At 40.2% G+C, this 23,847-nt stretch overlaps 1 protein-coding gene across 1 annotated transcript in view; it reads right to left on the bottom strand.

Annotated features, from left to right (window-relative positions):
* ALK (ALK receptor tyrosine kinase) overlaps positions 1-23,847 on the bottom strand; it is a 1,073,674-nt gene that overhangs the window by 754,779 nt on the left and 295,048 nt on the right. The window contains exon 3 of the mRNA XM_043982018.1: positions 3,886-4,053. Within this exon, the coding sequence (XP_043837953.1) occupies positions 3,886-4,053 (168 nt within the window). The remainder of the gene's footprint in view (positions 1-3,885; positions 4,054-23,847) is intronic.

Below are 23,847 nucleotides of genomic sequence, written 5' to 3' on the forward strand. Positions count from 1 at the left end.
AAAAATAAAGGAGCTTGGTTCTGATCTGATCAGTTCTCATCTGATCTCTGTTCCTTTGAACCATCAAGACAAGAGAATGCTTCCAATAGTGGTTTATCAATCAACTAATATTTACTGAGCACTTTTGTAGGTGCCCAGCACACCACCATGAGGTACCTATGGAGGTTGAATGAGAGTGTATTTATTAAAGTCTCTCAGCTCTTCGAAGCAAATGCAAAGTAAACATGGGACACAGAGCAAGTGGCAAAATTGGAGAAGGCCTCCCCAACAATCCATATCAGTCAGACTGATTTGTGTAGTTCCCCCACACCCTCAGTGGATCTGCTTTGGAGAGGTTGGGGTGGGGGGACTTGTTTGATGAATCCCAAATCCCATTTGCACCACTTGATAAGGGAGTAACAAGGTCAGACTGATCTTGAAATGGAATTTGAAGTCTTCCTTTCCTTTCAATCCACAACAAATGAGTTAAGATGAAGTAGGAGATAAACAAGAGTGAGAGTACAAGAGACACCAAGCATTTGAGTGGTGGGCCAGGGGTTGGATTAGCAAATCTACATGTTTTCAGGACAGAATAGGAATAAAGGAGAGGACTGGAAATAGATTAGTTTTTCCAATTTCCAAATATATTTATCTTCAAGACCAAATCGTTTTCTATCTCAGAATGCCAGGCTATTGGGTAAAACTTCCTTGGGTGTAATGGATTCCTCCTATTCCCTCCTCACTCAGGATAAGTATTATCTACGTTGCTGAGTACATCTCTCAGCAAATTCCAGCCCAGAATGGGTCTGTGGTTGAGAAGTCAACCAAGGGAAGTCAATAGCACTTAGTGCTTCTCCTATAGCACTTACCATTTTCTGCACTGTATTATAGCTATTCAGCTGAACTCAAGGAACATTTAAGGGCCTACTGTGTGCAAGTCATTGTGCTAGGGGTTGTCTACAGGTCTTATCTCCCCTACCTCGTCAGTTTCTGGAGGACAGGGACAATGTCTTATACATTTACCTTTATAACACCCCACAGTGACTAACATAATTCTCAGGATACAGTAGGTACTAAATAAATGAATCGGTTCCTCCTTTTCCTTGTTCCCTCTTTGAATTCATTCTTTACATTTCACTGCCAAATTTACCTTCCTTCTGAATAATGTGGTTAATTACTCCTATGCCAAAAAGTCTTCGATGCTGACTAACAGATAAAGTCCATGTTTCTTTCCTTGCTGGGCATTCAAAGTCCTTTTCAATCAAGCATTAGCCAGCTTTTCTATCTTTATGGCACTCCACGCATACTACACTCCATCCTCACTGAACACTGTCATCCTTGCTTTTGATTAGGTAGTTCCATATGCCCAGAACATCCTTCTTTCCCCCTTTTAATTGTTGAATTTCTACTGGATAAGGCATCAAATCTTATAGGACAATATCACTGGCAGCTATTATTATAATTATTTTTATTCTTATTCTCTGACTCTTCTGGATCCATAGTCTCTCTACGCTATAAAGCCCAGCTCAAAAGTGCCCCTCTCACTACAGAGTAATTGAGCTTTAGAGGTGGAAGGGACTTAATAGATCATCCTGTTTAACCCCCTCATTTTATAAATTTGGAAAGTGAACATGGTAATAATGGCTCACATTCATCCGACACTCTGTTTCACAGAGTGCTCAACATCTCTCATCTCATTTGATCATCAAAAAACTCTAGAAGACAGATTGTCACCCCCATTTTACAGATGAGGAAACTGAGGCAGAAAGACATTAAATAATTTGCTGTGGATCACGCAGCTTGTAAGTGTCTAGGGGCAGGCTTTGATTTCAAGCCTTCTAACCACTACACCCAATTGTGTCCTTGAAGAGAATTGCCCAAGATTAGACACATGGCTAGAAGCCCAGTGTGCTGACTCCCAGTTCAGGACTCCTTCCATGATATACTGCAGGTAAAGCCCTTTGGCAATCCTTTCAGTTTTTGTATCCCCTGAGACCCAGCATAGTCTCTACTATACTGAGCAATTATTAAATGCTCATTGAATTGACTTTAACCTCAATAAAATCCTCTTTTTGTTTTGTTTTGTTTTGTTTTTTAGTGAGGCAATTGGGGTTAAGTGACTTGCCCAGGGTCACACAGCTAGTAAGTGTTAAGTGTCTGAGGCCGGATTTGAACCCAGGTACTCCTGACTCCAGGGCCAGTGCTCTATCCACTGTGCCACCTAGCCGCCCCTAAAATCCTCTTTTTATTAAACCTTCCAGATTATTTTGATCCACACAGGTACTTCTTTCTTTGAGCAGTTCCATTAGCTATACCACACTGGGGCAGTTGTCATCATTTTCAAACATATTTTAGCCCTAACTTTGGGGAAGTTTCCTCCTGATGAAAACAAGAGGATCTCCACGCTACCTTCCAACTCTAGTTCCTATGAACTAATGAGACCTCAGGGGAGAGTCCATCCCCACTGTCGATCAGACCATAGTACTTCTGAAGTGGCCATTAAGATGCCCTAGTGACATGTGGATCAGTGACATACAGCATAACACCTTGCAGTCAGACCTGCCTTGTAAACTGGGGGCTCTGGCAAGGGAATCTGGCACCTGGGCCTACCATGGACCATACTCCTGTTGTCATAGTGCGTTCCAATCCCATGGAGGGGTCTTCCGTGGGCCATACTGTATTCCTCACATCCTTATCTTCATTTCTACAGTTGATACGGAATGACAGCACAACCCAGACCATAGGAAAAAAAGGTTTAGAGCTAGAAGAAACCATGTTCTAATACTCAGTTGTGCCACTGATTGCAGGGCGGTAGATTCCTGAGGCAGATATATAAATGAAGAGTTAGTTAGCACAGGGCCCCGTCCACTCCCGAGGGTCTCTGATAATCCAGTGGAGCAAAAGCACAGATCATTCAAAGGAGCAGCTAGTCAACAAGTGTGCCATTTTGTAATGGGTTTGCCTTTCTAATTATATTTGGCTATGTCTAATGAAGACAGAGACTACCTTACTTTTTTCATACGCTGAATGAACCAACAAGAATCATTTCAGATGGTATTGAATGGAATGATGGGGAAAAGGAAAAGGAAAGATGACTTGAGTTTGTTAATTATGTGAGAGGGGATCCAGAGGGTGAATGATCATTCATGTATAATCAAGGGATGACTCTTACTTTTCTTTGATTATTTTTTCTAAACTGTGCCCTATTCCCTAATAGTAATGATGACAACAGTAGGTAGCATTTATTATGCACTTTAAAGTTTGCAAAACATTTTACCTATGTCATCACTTTTGATAACAACAGATATTATATACCCTCAAAGCAGCTGCAGCCAGTGGCTAGCAAGGGAGAATGGATGAACAAGGGCATACAGAGCTCAGGGATGGAATCAACAATACCTCTGCCTATGCATATCTGGAAGTTGCCAAGACGCCCTTTCTCCAACATTTCTTTCTCTCCCGATTCATCCATGTCATTACCAATCTGGCTCAGCATCAGCTATAGGAATCACTGCTCACTCACAGCCGCTCAGACATTTGAATATAGAACTTCCCCAGTCTGGGAAAGCCACCAGACTCTTCCCCTAGGTAAACCAACTGTCCCTACTCTTTCCCTCGTCTCCTCCCCTGAAGTACGTGGCTCCTGGAGCTGATTACAAACCCAAAGGGAATAAAACAAAAACCAGACACTCCCGAGAGGCTAAGAAGGGAAGGGAAAGCCTTTATCTGCATTGTTGACTATGGAGGTGGGTTATTTCTTTTACCACTGATGACCAATCCCCTCCCTTTTCCTTCAACTGTTAAAAGACCAAACCCCAATGAATAGACATTTTAGTTTTTTTTTTCCTTTTGCATGCCCAAGAGCCACCTCCTGTCCCCAGAAGACCTCAAACCATTATTCTTTACCTCTGGGCAGCTCCTCAGAGTGAATTTCCGCAGGACTGCCAATGAACAGGTTCATCTGGGAAGCTTCCTCAGAAGTGATGTGGCGCCAAGACCAGTAGTGGTTTCTGTCTTCCTGCAGTGGTGGTGAATACTCTAGCTCACAGGGGAAATCAAAGTTGCACTCGAAACCTGAAACCACAGACCATCAGACCAAGAATCAGTTAAAACTCTGCATTTCCAACCCCTAGCCAGCTATGCTGACACAATGATGCAGCAGTCCTCAATCCACATAGTTTCTCTGAAGACCTGAGTTCAAATCCAGCCTCGGACTTCTTAGCTGTGTGACCCTGAGCAAATCACTTAACCTCTGATTGCCCCAGTTTCCTCAAATGTAAAATGGGAATAGCAGTACCTTCCTAATAGGGTGGTTGTGATGATGAAATGAGATATTTGTAAAAGCACTTAACAGTGCCTGGAACATGATAAACACAATATTAAAAGCTTATTCCCTTCCCTTCCCCTTCAGTACAGTAAGTCATTGAGTCATACAGAATGTTAGAACTGGAAGGGAGCTATCTCCTGCCACCATCCGTCCTCCTCATTTTATGGATAAAGAAATGAGATTCAGGTTCTAAAACTCCTTTTCGTCCTTGACTCCTCACTCTGTTATCATCCCTGCATCCCTATATTTAATCTGTTGCAAAGGCCTTTTGATTTGACCTTTGTAACATCTCTTGCCCACACCTTCAGCAATCTAGTGCAGGCCTTCATCACCTCATGTCTAGACTGGTGCAAGCAATAGTTTTTTGGTTGGCTTCTCTGTCTCAAGCCTCTCCCCAATCCAGCTGTCAAAGTGATCTTTCAAAGTGTAGGTGTGACCATGTTACCACACCACTCAATAAACTTCAGTGGCTCCCTATCACCTTAAGACGAAATACAAAATCCTCTGTTTGACATTCAAAACCCTTCATAGCTTGCCCTTCCACCTGTCCAGTCGTCCAACACCCAGCTAAATACTCTGCAATCCAGTGACACTGGCTTCTTTGTGCTTCCTCATATTAGCACCTCTACCTCCCAGATGAGTATTTTCACTGGCTGTCCTCTATGCCTGGAATGCTCCCCTACTGACCTCTAGGCTTCCTTCAAGACTCAGCTAAACCTGCTACAAGAGGCTTTTCCAAATCCCCCTTATTTCTAGTGCCTTCCTGCTGTTCACTATTTCCAATTTACCCTGCACATAACTTGTTTGTGCAGAATTGTTTGCAGGGTGTCTCCCCCATTACACCGTGAGCTCCAAGAGAACAAAGACTGTCTTTTGCCCTTTGTATCCTGAGTGCCTGGCACAGAGTAGGCCCTTAATAGATGTTTATTGATTGACTAACTCAGGGCCTAGCATATACTCTATACTTTTACTATATTTAATAAATTCTGTGAATCTATGCATTTAACAGTGACTTTCTGGAGGCAATACCTCAACTTGAAGAATGATAACAGTTTAGGTAGATAGAAAGATAGATGGATGGATATACATAGATATATAGCTTGTGACCATTTATAAAGCGCTATAATTGTAACAACCCGGTAATAAAAATAGTAAAACTTTTATTATCCCTATTTCTCAGCCAAGTATATGAGGCTCAGAGAAGTCAAGTGAGGCAGTGCAATGGGCCTGAAGTCAGGAAGTCCTGGGTTCAAATCCTGCCTCAGACACTAACTGTGTGACCCTGGTCAAGTCATTTACTTCTGCCTTCCTCAGGTTCTTTGTCTGTAAATAATAATAGCACCTACCTTTCAGGGTTGTTGTGAGGATCAAAAGAGATAATATTTGTAAAATACTTATCACAGGGCCTGACATACTAGGTATTTGATAAATGCTTGTTTCCTTCCTTCCTTCCTTCCTTCCTTCCTTCCTTCCTTCCTTCCTTTCTTCCTTCCTTCTGTCCCTCCTTCCTCTCTCCTTCCTTCCTTCTTTCCTTTCTTCCCTCCTTTCCTCCCTCCCTCCCTCCCATCACAGAGCCAAGAAAGAACAAAACTTGGATTCAACGCTGGTTCCTTGATTCTATGTTCAGAGTTATTGAAATTAGAATTCTTACTGCGGGGATTTCAGTCCCAGGGCAAACCAGTGAGGTGACATTTAGGGGATAGGGAAGGTACATATCCCCACCTTGAATTATATCGCAGACAGGGCAACTGGCCTAGTACTGAGTTAAGAGTAAATCTAGTAATTCCCAGGGACACTCACCATGCTATTGAAGGTAGGTTTGGAAAGGGGCGGGGGTTGGGAGTAGAGGAAACTCAGGTTCAACAACAGTTGACAGTAAGCATCTTTTTGCTCCTCAGTATGTATAGATTTATGCTCATGAGCTCTTCTCCAGGAGACGTCACCCCTTCGGTGCTAAGGTTAATACTATTTGCCCTTTCTCAACACTTGTTTCAGGCAATTCGCCTTGCTAATGGCAAGCTGAAATGGGGGGATCTTACCTTGTTTGAGCTGACATCGTACTCTGTTGCCTACATATTTTATTAGTGTCTCAACAATCCTTTCTGCCTTTCTCTGCCAAGGAAACACTAAGACATTGGGGTAGAGGGATTGCAAGCTGCCTTAATCTTCAAGAACCGCTTGCCAGTCAACCAGCTTCGGTAAGTAGTGAAGAGGAAGAAAATGGAGCTAAGGGATTAGACTTTACAATATTGCCCTAAAATGGAAAAGGCGAATTCACTGACTATTTCTTCTTTAGAAGAGGGGTTGGTGAGGGTCAGAAAGGCAGTGTCTGCTGTCACTTTTACTGTGTGATGGAGCCAGGTGGTATAAGAGAGTGCAGATAAGTCTCTAACCTTTCCCCAGGCTTTCTAACTGGAAGCCTTTACTCCATTTTGGTTTTTGCAGAATCACAGAAATTCTCATTTAAAGAGGATATCAGAGGTCATCTCGTCCAATTTGGACTTGAATAAGGATTGTCCTCTACATTTTGGGAAATGCTCATTAGATCTCAGCTTGAATACTCCCAGAAATGGTGATCTCACTATCTTTCAAGGTAGCTTAGTCTACTTTTGGACAGCTCAGTTAGGAAGGTGTTTTCATCAGACCCAGACTAAGTTTTTTTTTTCTTTGACATTTTTTACCTATTACAAGTAGGAATAGCCCTAGATCTGGAGTCAAAGGGCCTGGGTTCAAATCCCAGCTCTGCCTCTTACTATCTGTAGAAGTAAGTCACTTTTCCTCTATGAAATGAAGAGGTCTGACTAGATGGTTTCTAAGGTCCCTTCCAGCTCAGGTCATTGGTCCTCTTCGAGAGCAAAGGACGAACAAGAATAACAACATTACCTAGGATGGGAGTTCTGTCCAACTGAGTTCATTTCAGTTGAAAAATAATTTATTAAGTCCCTTCTATGTGTGAGGCACTGGGAAGAGTCTTAGGGATGAAATGAAAAATGAAATAGTCCCAGCCCTACTTACATTCCACTCGTACACAAGTATACAAAGTACTACTGAATAATTTAGATAGGCAGAGAGTAAGAAACACCTTGGGGAAGAAAGTGGGGATCAGAAAAGGTCTCAACATAGGGAAGTCATTTTCTCTGAGTTCTGCATGAAAAGATTCCTGCTTCTCAGAGGCAGTAGTGAGTCGGGAATGCATCGTAGACATGGTGAAACAACCTCTGCCAAGTCCCGGAAGGAGAAGTGATGTCACATATGGGTAACAGCTGTAAGCACAGTTTGACTGGAATGTAAAGTATACTGAGAGGAGCCAAGCAAACGGGTCTAATCCTCTTCCAAGTGACAATCCTTCAGATACTTGAAGATTGTTATCATGTCCCCCATGAGTCTCTTTTCCACTGAACCAAGCAACCCCAGTTCCTTTAGCTGAGCCTTACAGGGCATGACATCTGGTCCCATAACCATCTTGCTTGAGTGTATCTTCTGGATACACTCTAGCTTGTCAATGACCTATCTAAATTGTAAGTCCAGAACTGAATGCAAGACCCCTAACGTGCACTGCTCACACTGCACAAATTTAATATTCCTGTTTGGGGGAAGAGGAGAAATGTAAACTCAAACATTATTCCTGGGGTTGGCATAAACCTATGCATCCCTGACAGACAAATTAACATCCTGGACAAACAGAATCTAGATAGAAAGGGAGATTAGAGCAGCCAACATGTCTAATCCTTTGAGATTTGAACACCGAGGCTTCTGACAATCCAATCCATGTTTTCTGCCTATTTCTAGTCTGTGAAACAGAGTCTGCAAATACTTTGATTATCAAATAGGCTCATTTTTAAATTCTTGCTCTGATGCAGTCTCATTTCAGCTGACAACGGCATACTCCCTCACTTTAAATAGGATTAGAGTTATCATCTCTTGGCTCATTTTTGGAGAAATTGAATTGGGCTTTTCTACATTATGATTTCATTTCTTGTAAAACATTTGAGTGCTTAGAATTCTCTCTCCTGGGCTAGCCTCAATCCCTAACAAGCAGTAACACTTGAAACTCATCTTCTGTAACATCATTGATTTAAATACCACTTACCTGGAGCCTTTTCTAAAGTACTCAGTGTATTTCACTGAAGTTCATTCTTATCATCAATTCTTCCCCCATCCCCAGTTCTTCATCAGAAACTTGAACCCATTTGGCAGAAGAGAAACTGACTCACAGGATATCTGAATAATTTTCTTAGCCTCAGTTGGTCCCTGACAGCCAAGGGCAAGTCTAAAACTTGACTCAGTCCAATTAAACTAGATCTTTGTTCTGAAATCTTTCTCAATGTATACATGCTTTATCAAACTTCTTTTGTGGCTTCCAAACACGCCAGGTGTCTAACTTATACCTTTTAGCTGTAGGGTGCATTTTGTAAAATTATTATTCTGAAGAAAAATCAAATAGAATGAGGAAAGACCTGAGTTTGCATCCCATTTCTCAAATTATTACTTGTGTGCCTTTGGGCAGCTCATTTAACACAGTGTGGTGTTTAATGGATAAAGGGCTGAACTTGGAGTGAGAAACACCTAAGTTCAAATACAGTGTGTGACACTTATTATCTGTGTGACTCTGGCAAGTCTGTGCTTTAGTTTCCTCATCTGTAAAATAAGGAAATTTGGGCTTGACAGCTCCTAAGGTCATCCCCAGCCTTGATTCTATCATCTTATGATCTCCTGTTAGTCTTAGTTTCTTCATTAAAAATGGTGATTGAAAAAGAGACTCTGTAATTTCATTAGTAGGGCAGCTAGGTGGTACAGTGGATAGAATACTGGGCTTAGAAACAGGAAGACTCATCTTCCTGAGTTCAAATCTGACTTCAGACACTTACTAGCTGTGTGACCCTGGGCAAGTCACTTAACCCTGTTTACCTCAATTTCTTCCTCTGTAAAACGAGCTAGAGAAGGAAATGGCAAACCACTCCAGTAACTTTGCCAAGAAAACCCTAAAATGGGGTCACAAAGAGTTGGACACAGCTGAAAGAACTCAAGAACAATTTAATTGGTATGAAGAGCTTACTCCATCAATTCAAGCAAGCATGTTCCCCGCAATTTATAGTGTTGGAGAACTGTCCAGAGCATTTAAGAGGTCAAGCAACTTCCTCAAGGCCATACAGCTGGTCTATGTCAGCAGTTCTTAACTCCAAGATCACCTGTCTATCCACTACACCACGGTGCCTCTGAAAAGGTGGTAGCATCTTCAAAATCCTCCACAGATTAGGTCCATCCAATGGATCGGAGGCCTTTCTCTACTCTTAGCATCAGGATTATAGGAGATTATTGGGGTAGCTAGGTGGTACAGTGGTAGAGTGCCAGGTCTGGAGTCAGGAAGACTCATCTTTCTGAGCTCAAATTTAGAATCTCAGACACAGACTGGCTGTGTGACCTTGTTACAGTAAGTCACTTCACCCTGTTTGCCTCAGTTTTCTGATCTGTAAAATAAGTTGGAGAAGGAAATGGCAAATCACTCCAATATCTTTGCTAAGAAAATCCCAAATGGGGTCACAAAGGGTTAGACATGACTTAAAAATGACTGAAAACAGATTTAGAATCAGAAAGACCTAAGAGCATCTACCCCAAACTGTACCTGGATATAAATCTCTTCCTCAACAATCTGACAGTGTGGCCATCTGGATACTTTCACTCCTCTTGTAAGGAAGAATGGTCTACTAAAGATCTCCGCTCAATTTTCAGACAGTTCTACTTGTTGGGAAGTTTCTTCTAACATTGAGTCTAAATGTGCCTCTTTTCAGCTTCTGCCCCATTCATTGACCCCAGTCTTGTCTCAGGTTAGCCAGAAAACATATAATCCCTCTTTCATAAACTGGCCTTGACAATTTTGACAAAATCATCCCCTCCCCCTTAACCAACCCCATTTCAGCCCTCTGGACCTCAATTTTATGATCTGTAAACCAGAGATAATATTTCCAGTACTATCTACTTTTTTAAGTCAACTTGTTATAAGGATCAAATGAGATCATGTAGATAAAATACTTTGCCAAGCTAAAGCACTATATAAATGTGAGTTGTTATTATCTCTGAAGATCACAGTCAAAGGCTCTTCCACAGATAACATCATCGACAAAATTTCTCTGGTATGTGATGATGCCTTTGAAATGTCACCCATCCCCTCATAGAAATACTAAGAGTGGTGTCAAATTCATATTCATTGAATGAATGAACACCTGTTTCCTTAGGCTTCACTTGCGCATTTAAGTTGATGGCTTTATTGATGACAACAACTTTCAATATGTTCCTGACAAATCTGATTTTAGTATTCAACAAAGTATGCTATTATCATACAGGGGCTTGTATCTTAATACAGATGGAATTCTCACAACCTTCACTAATGCCTTACTCTCTTGTCTCATTGTGGTGTGAGGGTGGGAGAGAAACCCTGAGCTCTTAAGGGCTGTTGGCAGGCATTATGTATTTCAAGCTAGAAAGACTCTGACCCAAGCAACAAACTGTTTCTGCTACCTAAGGATCAGTCCAGTTGAGTACAGAACACCTCATCAACAAAATGTCAGGAATTAGGAGAGGAATTCTGTTGTTCTGTTTAAAACAAAGAAAAATACAAAATGGTTTCTAGAGCTAGTTTTTGGCATAGAAAACTTAGATCTGACCAACCCATCTTAGAATTCGTGATAGAAAAAGAGCAGAAGTTGTTCATATTCAGACTCTGGGAGAAGTGACCACTTTATGTTGAAGTTTGTGATAAAAAGAGGTAAGCCAGAGCATAATTTGACTATAGAAGAATTGATACTCCATCACAGAGTCTGTGAAAGAAAAAGAGAGGAATGCTAGTCAGATGTGCGCACAGATTTTGGAGAGAATAGATTTCAAAAAGGTTCGGATACAAGATGGCCTGAAATTCTATGAGGAAAGTCATCTGAGGAAAGATAGAAGCTCTCAATAATAAAATTATGAATCTGCAAAAAGAAACCATTTCAATGAGTAGAGGGAAAGGGGATGAACATTTATTAAGTACTATATTACAGGCATTATGTTAAATATTTTACAAATATTTTCTTATTTGATACTCACAGCAGCCCTTCGAGGTAGGTTCTGTTATGATCCCATTTTACAGTTGACATAACTGAGCAAATAGAGCTCACTTGACTTGCCCAGAGTCACACAGCTAGTAAGTGTCTGAGACCAGATTTAACCCTAGGTCTTTCAGACTTCAGGCCAAGCTCTCTATACACTGCCTCTAAGCACTGATAAGTAGTAAACTAACCAATTTAGATTTTTGCAAGCCATATATACACAAGATGGAAGCAAAGAAAGATAATGGAAGATAAAAAAAAATGGAAACAGAATATGATCCTTTAAGCCTAGTGTCTGGAGTGCTAGAGCTCAGAATGGGCTAATGACTGAGCTGACTCTTGTGATGAAGGCTAACAACAGTAAAAGGAATGAATTGTCTGGAAGCCATATTGGAGAGAAGAGGAGCATTAGAGAAAGAATGGGGCTGATGCTCAAAGTAGATGGGCCACTATCGGTGGATAAAAGAGGGAAACCAGAACCACCCATCCTTGTTTTGCTTCTGTTTCTCTGAAATGAAAATAATAGGTTATTGGAAGAAATGTATTGCATGATTCCCAAGCCCTTTACAAATGATCTTTGAAAGATTTTGGAGAAAAGGACATCTGCTTCAGGCCTGGAATGGGGTAAAGATCACCCCATTAAAAAGATGGGGGACAGAGTTTGTGAACTACAGGAACAGGTGATTCTGGCAAAAAATCTTTAGATCATTATATTATCAAAGGGCGGGTTGTTGCACATCTAGAATAGGGAGTGGTGAATCACAAAAAGCAAATAGGTATCATTGAAAACAGGTTATCCTAAGCAAACCCACCATTTTGGGGAGGATAGGGAGCAAGTTATCATACCTGTAGATTAGAGGGACACTATATGTATAGCTTTTGCTTAGATTTCAGTAAACTATTTGCAGGGTGGTCGCCCATGATGTTATTGTAGACAAAATAGAGAAGTGTGATGTGGATGATAGCATAACCAAGTGGATTTGGGGCTTGTTGACTAGCTGAACCAGGGCAGCTAGGTAGAAGAGTGGATAGAACACTGGCCATGAGGAAGATCTGAGTTCCAATCTCACCTCAGACACTTACTAGTTGTGTGAACCTGGGGAAGTCACTTCACTGAAATGGCTTTAAACATCTGGGGCCATCCCCAGTCATCCTGATAACATACCTTGCCAATGGACCCAGATGGCTCAGGAGGAAAAAGTGAGCCTGGTGACTATAAATTCCTGCCTCCCTTAAATCCAATTCGGTGCAAGTCATGACATCTGTCATGGTTCTCTTGGAGAACAAAGGACAAACAACAACAACAACAGTTGAACCCACAGTTCTCAATCATTAGTTGTTTGAGGTCAACTTGGATAGAGGTTTCTAGTAAAGTTTTGCAGCAATTTGTGGCTGGCTCCCATGCTGATATGGTGTGGTGTATATGTACGTGTGCTTAATTAATGACTTAGATAAAGGCATCTGTGATATGACTGTCAAATTTTCAGATAACACAGAGCTATAAGGAATAGCCATTCCTTATACACAGTGGATGATGAGTCAGGATCCAAAATGTTAGACAGCCTGAAATAATGGGCTGAGTCAAATAAGGTAAAATTTTAACAAAGATAATTTAAAAATATTACATGTAGGATCAAAACATTAACATCACACGTACAAGTTGATGGAAGTGAAGCTAGAGGGTTATTTAACTGAAGAAAAAGAAAACAAAAAAGCTCTGGTGGTATTGGTGAATGGCAATTTCAATTTGAGACACTTATACAATATGGCAGCCGAAGGAGCTAATTCAATCTTAGGCTGCCATAGAGGCTATTATCTAGAACAAAGGAGGTGAAGGGACCAGTGCATTTTGCTTTTGTCAGACCATGTCTGAAATGTTGTTGTTGTTTCAGTTTTAGCTACCACATTTTAGGAAGAACATTGATAAATGGAGAGCTTCCAGAAGATGGTGACATAAAGGGTTAGAACTCAAGACGTTTCCAGAGAACAGAAAATTGGGGTGGGGGGCAGAGATAAGTGACAGCTCTTTTAGGGTATTTTAAAGGCTATAATATGGAAAAAGGAATTTGATTTTTTCTGTTTGGTTCTGAACAGCAGAACCAGAAACAATGGGTGACATGGTTGCTGAGATACACATTTTGGCTCAATGGAAGGAATAACTTCTTCTTTTTGGGGGATGGGAGTGGGGCAATGAGGGTTAAGTGACTTGCCCAAGGTCACACAGCTAGTAAGTGTCAAGTGTCTGAGGTTGGATTTGAACTCAGGTCCTCCTGAATCCAGGGCCGGTGCATTTTCCCTGCACCACCTAGCTGCCCCCCCCCCAAAGGAATAACTTCTTAACAAATTTATACAATATTGAAATGGGCTAATTCACAAGGGACTGGATTAGGCCTCCAGGGAGGTCTTCAAGTAAAGGTTAGAAAATCACTTAATCATGTTGTAGAGGATTCTTGTTTAGATATGAGTTGGGCTAGATGGCTTTGGAGGTCCTTTCCAATTCAGAGAGTCTATGAAAAGCAGAGGAGACATCTAACGATACCAGATCTACAACTGTAGTATACAGTAGCAGTCATGAAAACTATCTGGTACTGGTTAAAACATTAAAAAAAAATTGATCAGTGGAAAAAAGTAGGTCATGAGACCCTGAAGCAAAGACACATAGTAACAAAGCATTCAATAAGGCAGATGGGTGGTGCAGTCCACAGAGTACCTGGCCTAGTCAGTAAGACCTGGGTTCAGATTTGGCCACACATATCTACTAACTGTGTGACCCTGGGCAAGTCATTTAACCTTCATTTGCTTTATCTATAAAACAGGGATAATAATTGGAGTTATTTCCCAGGTTGTTGTGAAGATCAAATGAAATAATAATTGTAAATTTCTTAGCATAGCACTATATAAATGTTAGCTATTATTATCATTAGCTGTTATTAAGCCCAAGGAGACCAAATGATAGGGTAAAGATTCCTTGTCTGACAAAAACTGCTGGAAAAGTAGTCTGGCAGAAATGAGGTTTAGACTAATTCCTCACATCATATACTACAATAAGCTCTAAATAGATACATGAGCTAATTAGAAATGGTAAAATCATAAATCAGAGGAGAGAAGAAAGATATCTTCACAACTATGACTAGGGGAGAATGCATAACTAAACGAGAGACAGGTGGTCATATAAGACAAAATGTACAATCTTGATTACCAAAAGAATGAGAAGCTGTTGCATAAGTAAAATCATGTAATTAGTATTAGAAGGAAAAGGTTAACGGGAAAAAAATCTTTGCACAGAAAAGATATCTTCTCTGATAAAGAGCAAATATCTAAAATATATAGGGGATTGACACAGATATGTAAGACAAAATCTCCTTTATATTATTCTTATGCCAATTGTTCTACTCATAAAAAACACTGTTGATAACAGAAGTTCAGTTTCTTATTGAAATCTCTTATTCTTTGTATGTTAAATGTTTATATTTGTTTATATTTGTTAAGTTCACAATGAAGTAATTAAAAACACCAGAAAAACAAAACAAAACAAAAGACAATATGTTCCCTATCCATCTCTCTGAGCTGTTGTGAGGAAAGTTTATATTTAAGATCTGCTAAAAAATATAGGGGATAAAATGCTAGAGTTGGAATCATGAAGGCCTGAATTCAAATCCTGCTTCAGGCACTTACTGGTTGTGTGACCCTGGCAAGTAATTGAATCTATCTCAGCCTCAGTTTCTTCATCTATAAAATGGGAAGGAAAATAGCGCCTATTTCACAGAGTTGTTTTAAATATCAGATGAGATAATATTTGTATAGAATTTTGTAAAACTAATAGCATAAGTGTAAGATGGTACTATGTTATTTGAAAAAATGCCTTAGAAAAATTGAAGAGACAACTCCCATTTAGAATGTTGTGTATCCCTGACTCATATATCTGAGTCTCCCATTCCTTTTTGAATCTATCATTCAAAATAGCTTCCAAATAATGTTTCTAAGGATATGAAGATATATAAAAGGCCAGATTTGTGAACACACTGGCTACAGTAGATAGATAGAGATATACAAATATCTCTATCTATCTATCTATCTATCTATCTATCTATCTATCTATCTATCTATCTATCTATCAGCTGGGCAATGAAGGTTAAGTGACTTGCCCAAGGTCACATGGCTAGTAAATGTCAAGTGTCTGAGGCTGTATTTGAACTCAGTTCCTCCAGAATCCAGGGCTGGTGCTTTATCCACTGTGCCACTTTATCCACTGCCCCAACAAATATATTTTTTGAAAAAGAAATGAGAAGGGAGGAGGGAGGGAAGGAATGAAAGGAAGAAGGGAGAAGGGAAAGACTGAGGAAAGGAGAAAGAATGAAAAATAGGGAGGGAGAAAAAGAAGGAAAGGAAGTGAAGAGGGAAGAAAGAAGGGAAGAAGGGAGAAAACGCTGAAGGTAGAGAGAAAAGAAAGTAAGGGAAGGGAAAGGAAAGAAGAAGCAATGGAAACAAAGAAAATGGAAAAAGAAGGGAGGAAGCCAGAGAAAAGGAAAGAAGGGAAGGAGAAAGAAAGGGATGAAAGGACAGAGGAAGAGATGAAGTGAGAAAGGGAAGAAGAAAATGAACAAGGGGAAAAAGAATAATAAAGGAAAGAAGGAAGGGAATAAGAAAACAAGAAAGAAGAAAAGAAAGTCAAGAATGAGGGAGGGAAGAAAAAAGGGAAAGGGGAGGGAGGCAAAAGGGATATATAAAAGCAACAAAACTTCTGGCAGGCCTAAGGGAAGACATAGAAGAAATGTATTTTATTTCTTTGCTGCTATAAAATGAAGACAACAATCCCAGTAGTGTCTGTCTCATAAGATATTATTGTTGTTGTTCAGTTGTTTCAGTCATGTCCAACTGTTTGTGACCCTATATGGGGTTTTCTTGGCAAAGATACTGGAGTTGTTTGACATTTCCTTCTCCAGCTCATTTTTTTAAAATGAGGAAACCTAGACAAACAGGGTTAAGTGACTTGCCCAGGGTCACATAGCTAGTAAGTGTCTGAGGCCAGATTTGAATTCAGAAAGATGAGTTTTCCTGACTCTAGCCCTGGCAATAAAATGATCTATGTAAAACACTTTGCAGCCATTAAATTCCTATATAGACATATTATTATATAAGTATTCCATACTTATATAAGATATATGAATTGTATACATATATTATTATTATTAGTTCCTGCCTTGTTAAAATCTATGGTTTGGAGATATGTTTTTGCCTCTTATCTTCTATATATTTTATGATAAGATGTTGTTGCTTTTTTCTTTTAAATCATACTAATACACAGATATCATTACACCATCACTCCATTCAAAAACCTTGAATGGCTCCCTATAGCATTCAGGACATAATACAAACTCTTTGATCTGGCATTCAGCATCCTCTGTTGTCTCTTTCTAGTATACTTTTCTAGCCTTATTTGTCCAATTCCCTTCACTTACCACCTATTCAATTACATTCAGCACTTACATGCAAGGCACTGTGTTAGGTGCTAGAAATATAAAGTTAGGGACCCTATAGGCTCTGCACTAAAAGAACCCATGCTGTAAAGAACACACAAATAGTAGTGTTAAAAAGTAGAGTGGGGGGCAGCTAGGTGGCGCAGTGTATAAAGCACCGGCCCTGGATTCAGGGGACCCAAGTTCAAATTTGGCTTCAGACACTTTACACTTACTAGCTGTGTGACCCTGGGCAAGTCACTTAACCCTCATTGCCATAAAAAAAAAAGTAGAGTGAGATGAATAAAAAGAGGACCAAGAAAAATTTGAGGAGGGAGAGATCACATTCTCTTTGGGGGAGGGAGGGGATGACATGGGTTAAACTTTCTAGCTATCTTTTGGTGTTGTCTTATCCCATTAGATTGTAAGTTCCTTGAGGACAGGGATTTGTCTTCCCCCCCCCCCATTTATAACCTCAGTGCTTGGCCCAATGCCTATCACACAGCAGGCATTTAATAAATGTTTATTGAATTGAAATTAATTGAATCGAGACCCAGAGAAGTTGGAACTTAACCCAAGGTCACATAGATAGTATGAGAATTTGATTGTTTAGAATTTGTTTTTATTATAAATGTAACAAATATTTTTTAAAAAATTATTAAAAGGCAAATAACAAACAAACAAGACACACACTCTTTCCTGCATTTCTTGCAACAATCCTGTTAGGTGGGTAGTACAAATACTGAAAGGTTATGTGACTTACCCATGATGATCCAGTAAATAACTGAGTCAGGATGTGAATTTAGGTCCCCTGACACCAAGTCCTACACTTGATTAATTGTGCCCTGCTCCCTCCTGATGTGTATATCCTGGGTGTGTGTATACATGCATGTATACATATATACACAAATGATGTACACACATACAATATATAAACACCTTGTATATTCTCTATTATATGTATTATATATAATCGAGAATATGTAGTATAAATATATTTTATTTGTAGATACATATGATGTGGATATATACACATGATATGTGTGTGTACACACATGCAATATGCATACTATATATACATATACACACACACATACACACAAATACACATGAATTAAAAAAATAAAACTTTAGTTCCAGGACCAAATTGGTTTATATTACCTAAGGGAAACCAAATTACTTCCAGTGGCCTCAGTTTCTTCATCTGTAAAATGAAGACTTTTATGCATAGGTTCTTAAGTGTTTTTGTGTCATGAACCCCCTTCACAGAATAATGTTTTTAAATACATAAAATAAAATATATAGGATTGCAAAGGAAAACAATTTTGTTAAAACAAAGCTAGCAAAATAATTTAAAACAAGTTTACACACTCCAAGTTAAGAACCCTGTTTTAGATGAAAATATCTTTTAAGCCCCTTTGAACTCTTATCACCCTCAATTTTAGGTCATTAAAGAAAGGTCCCCTAACTTGGCTTTGAAAAAATAAGTAAAGGACAAGATCATAACTCAGGAGTCTTTACTTTGAGTCCTATTTTTTTTAGATATGTTTTCCTTTCCTCAGAGCAACTTAGCCCACCTTCCACCTTAGAGACCAAGAAGACTTGGAGATTATTAGCCTGTAAGCATCTTGAGGGCAGGGTCTAGGTCATTTTTCATCCTTTTTTTAATCTCCATTGTCTGACATATGTTGCTGCATATGCTATGTTTTTAATAAGTATCTGTTCAAATGAATTTACCAGCTTATATCAATAGCTAGCAATCCCTATAATGAATCTGTTTTTTCCCCTGTACCTATCCAAAATTCTTTTGTTATAGAGACAGTGACATGGAGAGCATTCCCTTTCCTGTCTGTGTTCTCCCTAGGACACATCTGGAGCCCAAATTCAAGACAGCTGCTTTGCTCACTTACAATGAGACTGCTGAGAGGAAGGGCCAAGACTCCTTCATCAATCATCTAGAAGCCTGGCCTTGAAAGACAGCTTAGGAGAAAGTGAGGCGAGGAAAACAGAGAAGAACCCTGCTCTCGTTCTTACTAGGGAGGTTTGGCCATACAGGGCATCCTCAGAGTTGCAAATATTCACCCACAACAGCTTTCATGCATAAAAAGGGGAAAGGGTGTCTATTGAGAAGTTTGGGGGAGATGCCTTAAGTGTTTGTGTGAGAGTGTTTGTGAGTATGCATATATGTGCATGGGTGTTTGTGTGTATGTCTGTGAATATATCACGAACATATTTATCTGTGTGTATGTATGCTCAGGTATGTGAATATGTCTGTGAGTTTGTAGTAAGTATGTTTGTGAGTGTGTGTCTGAGTGTGCATTTGAGCAAGTTTGTGAGTGTGTAGTGTGCATGGGTATTTATGTGTATGTCTGTGAGTGTGTGGATGTATGTGTACAGTGTGTCCATGTGCATGGGTGTTTGTGTATATATCTGTGAGTGTGTGTGTGAGTGAGCATGTTTGTCTGTGTGTGCCTGAGCACATCTAATAGGGAAAAAACAAGTCTCAAGGAAAAAGGGGAAGACAATAGCTTCTGCTGCTCCTTGGATCTCTGTCAGAGGCAAGGCAGTAAAGTGGTGAGAGCCCTGGAGTTCAGGAAGTCAGAAGATTTTGGTCAAAGCCTGGCTCTGTCACTGACTACCTCTGGGATCTTGGGCAAGACTGTTAACTTCCTAGAGCTCATAGGTTAAATGAGAGGGTTGGACTAAATCATCTTTAAGGTCCCTAATTCCAGCTCTAACTCTGTAGTCCTACGGCCACTCAGCACAACAGCCCTCAGGTGAGGTGAACTCTCAGGATGTCAGTGACAGAAGTGGGCATGGTGGAGCATGCTCATTCTGCCACTAGGAATATCTGAACTGAAGAAGTGCTTGCTCTATAGCTGGAGAGCTCAGAGCTAGAGGGAAAGATCAGGAGCTCCAGAGCCATGGGAGCACATAGGTAGAGAGAGAGAAGCGGGGTCAAGAGCAAATTGGTGAATGGCTAGAAAAATTCAGGTGAAAAGCAGCAGGAAATGAGCATGGGAGCCAATGCATGACAAATGATCGGAGGGATCATATGCCTGAGAGCTTTTGTGGATGAATATTTCCCCCTCCGAGGGTGAATTATATAGCCAGAGCTCACCAATTTGCCATTCTTATGACCACAGAATGAGAACAGGACTCTGCTCTGTCTCATTTTTTCCTTAGGTTGGCTTCCAGTAGATTGCAGGCTCCCTGAGGGCAGGGACTGTCTTTTCTCTCTTTTTATATCTTCAGCACAGAGCATGGCACATTTGTTGCTGAGTTGTTTTTCTTTTTCTTTTTTTTGGCGGGGCAATGAGAGTTGAGTGACTTGCCCAGGGTCACATAGCTAGTAAGTATCAAATGTCTGAGTGCAGATTTGAACTCAGGTCCTCCTGACTCCAGGTCCAGTGCTTTATCCACTGCGCCACCTAGCTGCCCCCCGCCCCTGCCATGTTTAGTTGTTTTTCAGTCATGTCCAACTCTCCATGATCCCATTTGGGGTTTTCTTGATAAAGATACTGGAGTGGGTTGCCATTTCCTTCTCTAGCTCATTTTACAGATGAGGAAACAGAGGCAAATCTGGTTAAGTGACTTCTCCAGGGTCACACAGCTAGTATGAGTCTGAGGCCAGATTTGAACTCAGGATGATATCTTCTTGACTCTAGGCCTGGAAGTCTATCCACTGCACCACCCAGCTGCTCCTTGGCAATATGCTTGGCACATAGTAGGAGCTTGAAAAAGTCTACTGAATTTAAGCCAGAAGACACAGATTTAACTCTTTGCGAATTGTGACCTTGAGGCCTTTCCCCTCTTGCTGAAAATTCTTCATAAGCTTCCCTTTTTCAGACTTTTTACACCTTTCTCCATATACTCTGAGGTCTGGTGATGTTGATCTCTCTGCTGTTCCTCTAATAAGACACTCCATCTCCAGACTCAGGACATTTTTATTGTCTCTCTCTTGTTTCTGGAACTCTCTACCCCCTCATCTCAACTTCCTGGCTTCCTGTAAGTACCAATAAAATCCCACCTTCTACCAGAAGGTTTTTCCAATCCCTATTAATGTCAGTGTCTTCCCTCTGTTAATTATTTCCAATTTATTCTGTATCTATCTTCTTTGTATGTGGCTGTTTGCATGTTGTCTCCCCATTGGACTATGACATTCTTGAGAAGCAGGCTCTGCCTTGTGCTTTTTTTTATATCCCCAGGGTTTACCCCACAGGCATTAATGAATTTTTGTCGACTGCCTGACCCTCTCTGGGTCTCAACTTCCTCAACTGTAAAACTAGAAGAGCTCTAAGGTTCCTTCCAGTCCTAACATTCTATGAATGCTCTATGGTTCTATGAATCTATGAATTCTATGATTCTATGAAACAGAGAATAATATAGCCATGTATAAAGAATGGAAAGGAGACCGAGAACCATGTAAGTAAGAGATAATGGGATCACAGAGATAGAGCTGGAAGAGATGCTGATGGTCATCAAGTCCACTGTCCTCACTGAATGGGTGAGGAAACTGAGGCCCAGAGAGCTTTTGTGATTTGCTCAGGTTCACATCAAGAGTAATTATTTAAACCCCAGTCTTCCTGATTTCCAGGCCAGTGATCTAGATCCACTGCACCATGATGTCTCTGAAAGGTTTGTGTTCTAATTTAAGTTCCTTTTCATGGTGAATTGGGGTGTTATGCCCCTCAAAGGGGCTTACTTGCATGATGGGATACATGAAAATCTTAGAATATCTCGCTTAACACTGTCTTTGATAGAGATAAGGAAGCAGTTCTATCTTCCCTCATAGGATATTCCTAAAGATCTATTTAACTCTTGCATCAAAGGAGGAGATATAAACATAATCATCACCATCTTATTATTAATTATATAACACTTAAAAGTTTGCAAACCACTTTACAAATTTTATTTCATTTGTTCCTCACAAGAAGCCAGGAAGGTAAGTATTATTATCATTCCCATTTTGCAGGTGAGAAAACTGAGGAAGAGGTAAAGCTACTTGCTCAGGATGATACCTGGTAGTGCTCCATCCACTGAGCCACCTAGATGTAACAGAAAGAATTACAGAGGCCAAGATCAGGTAATTCCTATGTGAAAACATTTCTGGTGCTCCAACTTGTTACTGTTCTCTTCAATTTTAATTCTTTTTAAATGTATGTATGTACATGCTGTTTCACCCAATACAAGCTCCTTGAAGCTAAGAACTATTTCATTTTTGTCTATCTCTAGCTCCAGAGAAGCAGTGTGATATATAATATTTACAAATCTCACTTCTGGGTCAAGAAGACTTGAGTTTAACTACAGCCTCCTTGGATGCAATACTGACTGTATGATTAGGAAATTTAACCTCTCAGGACCTCAACAACCATCTAAGACTATAAACTGCAAATTGCAAATCTGTAATGAGAGAGAGAATTTCCTCTATGGAAGTTCCTTATACTCATGTAATCACAGATCTGGGATTCGCCGGCTCCATCCCCTACCAACTCCAAGCAAACAAATCAATGATCCTTAATACCTTGTCCTCTTCCTGGAACACAGTAGGTGCATAATAAATATGGATTGAATTGAGCATATCTAATAGCTTGTGGAGCTTCTATAAGCAGAAAAGCAAAATTCTGGTATAATGAATAGACCTTCAACCTTGAAGTCAGGAACTCTGGGTAATAGTACCAGCTTTATCATTTGCTCAATGTATGTTCTTGAGTAAATTACTTAAACTCTTTGAGTAACAGTTTCCTTATCTCAAAGATGGGACTAATAATAATATAATCCTTAACTATTTCACATGATTTCTATTAAGAGCCAAAAGAAATCATGAGTGCAAAAGTGTTTTGTAAGTGTAATGGAGGTATGTGTGTGTGGGTGTGTGTGTGTGGGGGGCTAGTCAAGGGGACATGATCAGGTGCAAGTATTCCTTAATGAAGTCAAATGTCAGAAGAGCCATTTGAGGTCCTACTGGCAGCCAAAGTAGGTAGAATAGTCTACCAGAGGTGGAAGCAGTGGCTGATGACAGGTAAAGCAACCATTGACTTATGCAAAAAAAAAAAAAAAAACAATTCCTGAGGCTAGTGGACCTCGGATAGGTCTTCTGACCTTTTGAGGTTTACAGGTTGAAACCTGGTCAATTCTATCTCTGTGTATTCAGTTGCCTAACATCAGAGACAAGCAGTTAGGTAGTACAGTGGATAGAGTCCTGGGTCTGGAGTCAGGAAGACCTGAGGTTAAATCCGGCCCCAGGAACTTAATTGCTGCATGACCCTGAGCAAGTCACTTAGCCCTGTTTGCCTCAATTCCTCATCTGTAAAATGAGCTGGAGCAGGAAATGGTAAACTATCCTAGCATCTTTACCAAGAAAACCCCAAATGGGGTCACGAAGAGTTGGACAGGACTAAAAAATGACTGAAAAACATCAGAGAAATATCAGCACAAAAGAAACAGCTGCACCACGTGCTCATGAACACATGATAGCCAGGTGAGAGATAGTGTAGCTACCCTTCCCTCCCCAACACTCCTGCTCACAGTATTGCCTCATTTGCTGCTAGAAGGGAAAAGAAAGTGAAAGAATAGAGGGTCATTCCATTCATAAGATGATTCATTTTAGGCTCAGAATCTTTTGGGTCATCTGTCCTTCTAGCTCTGCAACTAATTAGAAGATTTTTGTTGTCACTCTGTACCAATCCCTCAATCACTCATGACCCAAGCTGGCTCTCCAAGTTCCATATGTTAAATTGGTTCCATGCAAGAAGTATCTGCACATACTCTATAAAACTCATAGGGAAGGGAAAATCTAAGCACACTCTGAGGACTGGGCCTTCACCAGATCCCCCATTATATAAGCACTAAACAATGTAGATAGTAGAGCACTGGACCTGGAGTCAGGAAGACCGGGATCCACCTACAGAAAGTTACATGTCACTTAACCTCTGTAAAATAGAGATAATTATTGCAATCACCTCCCAGGGTTGTTATGAGAATAAAATGGGATAATATT

The sequence above is a fragment of the Dromiciops gliroides genome, chromosome 2 (genome assembly GCF_019393635.1).
Source record: "Dromiciops gliroides isolate mDroGli1 chromosome 2, mDroGli1.pri, whole genome shotgun sequence".
Lineage (NCBI taxonomy): Eukaryota > Metazoa > Chordata > Mammalia > Microbiotheria > Microbiotheriidae > Dromiciops > Dromiciops gliroides.